The sequence below is a fragment of the Vespa velutina genome, chromosome 8, assembly GCF_912470025.1.
Source record: "Vespa velutina chromosome 8, iVesVel2.1, whole genome shotgun sequence".
Lineage (NCBI taxonomy): Eukaryota > Metazoa > Arthropoda > Insecta > Hymenoptera > Vespidae > Vespa > Vespa velutina.
The window spans coordinates 4,918,851-4,925,867 of NC_062195.1; the positions used below are offsets into that span (position 1 = coordinate 4,918,851).

The window sequence follows — 7,017 nt, forward strand, 5'->3', positions numbered from 1 at the left end:
GGGGACTGAAACAGAGTGGGGATGAGAAAAGTAAGAAATAAAGTCGGTTGATCGACTCGGATCGTAATGTGGGACATACATTAATAAATAATCGTGGCGGCTTCTGCAGATGGATTGGTGTCACCATCGATCGCGTCGGATTTATTATGTATGGTGTAATTCTGATGCGACGTACAAAGTCGTATCGTTTTGCCCTTGTAATCGGTGCGTTACTAACATCGATCTCTTAAGATCGTACTTCTTCCTTACGACCTTGAAGAGATAGAGAAAGAGAGAGAGAGAGAGAGAGAGAGAGAGTACGGCGTATTCTTTGTCCATCAAAAGTCACGAAGAAAACATGTAGACGTCTTATTCAAAATGATTTCTTACGAAATCGTTCTACGAACCTAATGCAATTTGTTATAACTACAGTCAACCTTTCCTTTCTCATTCGAAAGAACTTCTTAGAGGGTTTTTTTTTTTTTCTTTTCTTACTGACGAATTCTAAAGCAATTCTTCAAATGGCAACGTCAGTAACGACGACAACCTACCTCGGACTAACTTTCTCTATATATTAAAAGACATCGCTTCTATTTTCTTACTTTCTTTTTCATATTACTAAAAAATAGTATTTTATAAGCAATCCTTAGATTATTGCTTGCTTATCCTCCCATTGTTTTCTTTTCAATTGTTTGACGTTCGTAAACGTCAAACGTTTGCTCGAACGTTTTGAATGTTTGAGAACTTTTGATTATAAAGCCGATAGAAACATCTCGTTGTCTTACTCAAATGCACCAAGAAACAAATTAATTACATCGACAAAGGGTAGATATTCTCTCAAAGGATAATTTCATTAAGCTGTATTTGATTTTCACAACTCTCAGCTCACATAAAGCAAATAAATCACGATCTTGGGTAACAATTAATAATAACCAATTTCGTTTACGAAAAAAATTCCTTCGAAATCTTTTGAACATCATTTTTACAATTTCTACACGTTTCAATATTAAAACCGACACTTTGATTCGATCATGTCTATGGCGCTTAATACGTTAAAATCACATGCGATAACTTTTTTAACACGCTATTATGACGTGTTCGGTCGACTTTTAAATCATTTTTCTGGGATCACAGTAGCACGATGCAGCGGAATGTTCTATAACAATTAAATATAATAGTTTGAACACTCTTACGATTTTATAATTACGCTTGATAACCAATTATTATTTTCCATTTTATTAATCGATATTTTATTTCCACACAACTTATTGTAATTCAATATCTTCGATTTGAGTTAACAATAAAACTATCAACGAGATCATACACAACGGATAATATCAAAATAAATTGAACAAATCCGATAAGATTTTTTATTCATTTCATTTAATCAATTTAAATAATAGAATCGAAGAATATCCTATTAAAGTTTTACAAATAAAAATTTCAAAATATAGGATATACAAAAATATTTACAGCTTAAATGTTATCTAATAAAATGAATTCAGAACAAATTCTCTTGGTATCCTTTGGCTCGCTATTTAAATCTTTTATTTAATGTTACGTTTCATTAATGCGAGTCTCGTTATAACATGCCGCAATAGTCGTCTGGTTTGCTGAACGAGTGAATAGCTTCTGTTAGAAAAGGAGAAGGATATAAAGGGAGTGAAAAAAGGAGAGAAAAAGGAAAAAAAAAAAATAGAGAAATATCCATGCTGATATAGATATAAAAAGGAGGCCGTATGCATAATGGATATCAGTCGTTTATAAATGCCAGTCTTTACTACGTCCAGTAAGTACTCTTGGTCTAGAACCTTTTTCTGCAGCCCTTCATGGTCCATCCTTTTCTACAGAATTTATCAAATATTTGTAGTCGTCATTACAGTATCTTTTCGACATTTTTTCTACGGAACAAAGGAAACCAATCGATTATTCTTGATATCAGATGGTAAAATAAATATTTACCATAGTAATGGATCATTCGTTAATATTATAAAGTAATATTGGCTATAAATCTATACGAACTGATACAGTAAGCAGTAACGACAACAATAGCAAGCTATCTTTTTACTCGATAATTAATATAAATGGAAGAGATATTAGTTTTTCTTTATCATTTCTTTTCGGTTTCAGCGTATGCGGGATCCAACATTTTCAAAGGGCAGGGCACAGGCACTTAAATCTGTTTCAGAGCACGTATTTCGTCGTCGTAACATTTTCTACGGTAGGTTACGGAGACTTCGTGCCCGATATTTGGCCCTCGCAGCTTTATATGGTTATCATGATTTGCGTCGCTCTCATAGTATTACCAACACAGGTACGTACAACTCATTCTTCCTTTCAATTATTAATCGCACGATAATCGATACGGGAATAAAACCTATTTCGAGCATTTAGGGTAATTATATTTTTGTATATATATATATATATATATATATATATAAGTCATGAAGAATATTATTTAAAATTATATGATCTAATTTTTAAAAGGATATCTTTCCGATAGGGCACGTAAGACTTATCGCATGTTTTTTGCCCATTGTAATTAAAAATGCATATAAGGACAATCGCGTATCTATATATCTGAGAATAGATTCAGCAGCTTTATATTTGATTAGAAAATGTCAAATATATCGACGATGACGAATCAATTTCGCAGGTAAAAACGAGAGAGGAAAATTTAACCTCGACATCCGTCGACGATCAAAATACGCGTGCTAACTCAATCAGAGATGGTATGATCCAGTGTAAAGTATCGGCCACGTAACGTCGACTCTCGAATTTTCGAGAGTAGTATACGAGCTGTCCGGTTAAATAGAGAGCGACATTGAACTGTTTAAAAATGGCGGCTCGGGTTAGAGTGGTACTATTTCACAATCGTCTACGAAGGTTGACGGATGGCAAAGCGCTCGAACCGAGGAACTGTCGATTGTCGATAACGACGACAATGATAGCTATGATATTGTCCTATTCAACTGTCAAATTGCTTGTCACCTACATACACGAGAGAAATTACGGTTCTCATCCACGCTGGTCATACTTGCGTGCGAATGCATTTCTACTCTCGTGATTTCATTCGGTCGAATTCTCACTCGTGACTTGTCTCCGATCGATAGTATCTCCCAATAATCAAATATTTATTCAAAATCACTCGAAAAGCGCGAACTTTCTTTTCGCTTGGACGATACGAATATAAAGAACTCATAAGAGAAAAAGAAGAAAAAGAAACAAAAGGAAAAGAAAAATAATACGATTTCCATAAGATTTTCTATTCGTATTGACATTTCTAGGGATTGTTTTGCGAAACACGTAGAAAACCGAGTTCTATATACGGCATGTTTCTTTTATCTATCTTCACAGTTCGAACAGCTGGCTTTTACCTGGATGGAACGACAAAAGTTGGGTGGCTCTTATTCTTCTCACAGGGCGCAAAGCGAAAAACACGTAGTCGTTTGCAGTACGACGCTACACGCTGACACCATCATGGATTTCTTAAATGAATTCTACGCTCATCCCTTATTGCAGGTCTGGCATGCTATGTATACTCAAATTATGTTCGTTGAAGTTCTAAAACTTTGTCCTCGAGACACGAACTCATTTTAGTTTATCCATCGATCCAACGATCGATCGATCTTAAAAATCACTTAACATGTAAAACTCGAATTCTCAAGCAGACGATCGACCGATCCTCTGCTAAAATCGATTCTAAACATATTTAGAATTATTACGTCGTTCTCCTATCTCCGATGGAACTCGACACGACGATGAGAATGATCCTGCAGGTGCCAATCTGGGCGCAAAGAGTGATTTATATTCAGGGATCCTGTCTGAAAGACGGTGACCTAGCAAGAGCTAGGATGAACGAGGCGGAAGCTTGTTTCGTCCTTGCTGCGCGAAATTACGCTGATAAAACGGCTGCCGACGAGCACACGATACTAAGGTCGGTCTTTACCGCAGTGCCATATCGATTGATATTCGTAGCTTCGTCATTTTCGTTCGTGATAGCTGTAGTTAAACGGATAGATGTTTGCGATCGAATTATCTGCAGCTATACGATCAATAAGCGTTCACATTCAAATTTATTCGTAGAATTTTTGTAATTTCATATTTACGTTTACTCAAAAATTATTATTGAAATTCCTATCAATATCTAAAATTTTAATTGACATCGCGCGGATGAAAATGTTGTTGAAATCGAAAAGATATCGTCATTCATAAATAGATCGAATTAAGTCATTTCTTCCGTAAACCTTATTGATATATTTTTACCAACGAGCTGATGAATATTTTTACATAAATTAAAATTAATTCAATTAAAATTAAATTTACTTTGCTTTGACGTGGACAGGTCGTGGGCGGTAAAGGATTTCGCCCCGAACGTTCCACAGTACGTTCAGATCTTCCGTCCGGAGAACAAGCTCCACGTGAAATTTGCGGAACACGTTGTTTGCGAGGACGAGTTCAAGTATGCTCTTTTAGCGAATAATTGTACGTGTCCCGGCGCATCGACCTTAGTCACGCTCTTATTACATACCTCGAGAGGACAGTAAGTTGTTCTTTTTTTTCTCTCTCTCTCTCTCTCTCTCTCTCTCTCTCTCTCTCTCTCTCTCTCTCTCTCTCTCTCTCTCTCTCTCTCTCTCTCTCTCTTTGTTTCTCTTTTATTTACACAAAGTAAAACATTTTTTATGAACTAATCCCTATTCCTTACGAATGAACATAATGAAAATGTGACAAATGTATGTGCAATGTACACGCTAGTAATTTTCATCAAAATTATCCTTTTACGACGAACTCCCACATCTCGTATTTTAGAGAGGGGCAACAGTCGCAAGAGGAATGGCACAGGCTATACGGCAAATGTTCCGGCAACGAGATTTACCATATAATCCTCGGAGATTCACGATTCTTCGGGGAATACGAGGGCAAGTCCTTCACCTACGCATCCTTTCACAGTCACCGGAAATACGGCGTTGCGTTGGTGGCCGTCAGACCGGCCGAACTTCCCGAATTTTACGAAGACACCATTCTCCTCAATCCCGGTAGGACGCCTCCCTCGAGAACGATACCTTTTGAATACGATTTATATATAACTCTCTCTCTCTCTCTCTCTCTCTCTTTTTCTCTCTCCCTTTCTCTCTTTCTTTTATACCCTTTAAATTCGTTTTACTCGAGAAGGAAAAATAAAAAGTAAAACGTATATCTTGATCGACAGGTCCTAGGCACATAATGAAAAAGACAGATACTTGCTATTACATGAGCATTACAAAGGAAGAAAACTCAGCGTTCGTTGTGGCAAATCATCAGAGTGGTGGTGCCGAACCTGCTCAAGTAGTCGTAGAGACGAAAACTGATGCGACTTCTGGTAGTACAACGGGTAGTGGCTCAACAACGAATACTAACGCAACGACGAATACAACTACAACGACGATGACTTCTTCGTGTATAGCAACTACGACAACTACCACTACAACAACCACGATGACCATTTCGATGAGCTGCAGTATGCCAGGAACCGGTGGTTCAACAGGAGGTGGAGGTGGTGGAGGAGGAGGAGGAGGAAGTGCTGGGAATGGTACTGCAATGAGCCACGGTGCTGCCGAACAGCACCGGCCATTTTCCAACAGTTGTAACGTTGCTCTCAGCGAAACATCCTCAAGGCAGGATACCTGCACGGGGCCCCGAGGACAGCAGGCTCGTACCACGAACGGTACCACGCCCGCGAATGCTCCCAGGGCCCCGTTACCGCCACAGGTTATTTTGCAGGTCCTCCCTAGCACGCCCACACCACACCAACACCACCTACTCGCATCCGATATCCACCGTGAGTGTTGCATGCGCCTCTCTCTCTCTCTCTCTCTCTCTCTCTCTCTTTTTCTCTCTTTCTTTTTCTTTTTTTACTTCTACCTCTTTAATTACGTATCTACTGTTATTTATTTATTTGTACTTTCACCTTTTACTATTCTTCGTTTTTACGATTTGTCCATGGAAAATTAGGTAAAATTCAATAAAATCTAATGGATTTGGAATACGTAAAGGGAGAATATATGTATATAATATTTATCATAAATAGATAAAATGTGTATATCTTTAATAAGTATGTTTTTTACTTTTAATAATAACTTTTGCTTAACTATTTAAAAAACATTAATAATATCAAGTAAAGGAGAGACAATTTTAATGTTGTATCATTTTCAAAAATAACTAAAAATCGGAATTTCGTAAAGCTGGAACTATAATACTAGTACTTGATTATCGTGAAAGTTCGTTCGATAACCTCGTTTTCTCTCATCGTGCGGCAACGCAATTTTTCAATGATAGCCTTAGGGTATATATCGTGGAACTGGGCTTTCCAATATTAGAACATAAGTGCTCTATAATCTCATATCTCCCCGTCGAGCGTCTCCACTTCCTTTTATGTTTACTGCATGCTCTTCCGCTCACACGTTGCCCATATCTTCGAACGCTTTTTTCTTTCATAGAGAAAGAGGCTGATAATAGCGTGCAAATTAAAAAAAAAAAAAAAAAAAAAAAAAAAAAAAAAAAAGAGAGAAAAGGAAAAAGAAAGAAAAGAAGATGAAGCGAAAAACTTGGAAAATTCGTATTTCGTTGGAAGAAGGCAAACTTTGTAGCTACGATTAGGCTACGTATAATTACACATAATTACGTCAGAATGCCCTGCTACTTTTATGCTTTGTAATTTTTGCTTGACGCATGACTTCGCCCGGGTAGCCAGTTTCGGTGCATGTTTCTGTAATACTTTTGCACGGAAAGAAACGATTAACACCGAGATCGAGAAAGTTATTCAACCGTCTTGGTGAAAGGAAAGTTGAACTCATTTTCATAGATACTTAGGCCAATTAACGAAGAACTTCAAAATCAAATAATCATTTTATTAGCCATAAAATACTAAATAACTTTTCTATCTGATATTTCCTTTCCATCATTTTATTTCCAACAATTTATGAGATAATTAAAAAAATTTTCTTTACAAATTATTTATTCTCATTAAAATATAATTATCATAGATAAGATAAAACATGT

The 7,017-nt window shown here is 36.8% G+C and overlaps 1 protein-coding gene across 31 annotated transcripts in view; it reads left to right on the forward strand.

Moving 5' to 3' along the window:
• LOC124951222 (potassium channel subfamily T member 2) overlaps positions 1-7,017 on the forward strand; it is a 105,567-nt gene that overhangs the window by 85,401 nt on the left and 13,149 nt on the right. For all 31 annotated transcript variants that reach the window (XR_007101559.1, XM_047499258.1, XM_047499256.1 and 28 more), the window contains 6 exons: positions 2,110-2,293; positions 3,337-3,501; positions 3,696-3,916; positions 4,325-4,522; positions 4,789-5,015; positions 5,189-5,797. Coding sequence is in view for 30 of the 31 variants with exons in the window: in XM_047499258.1 (XP_047355214.1) it covers positions 2,110-2,293; positions 3,337-3,501; positions 3,696-3,916; positions 4,325-4,522; positions 4,789-5,015; positions 5,189-5,797 (1,604 nt within the window). In the remaining variant the exon portion in view is untranslated. The remainder of the gene's footprint in view (positions 1-2,109; positions 2,294-3,336; positions 3,502-3,695; positions 3,917-4,324; positions 4,523-4,788; positions 5,016-5,188; positions 5,798-7,017) is intronic.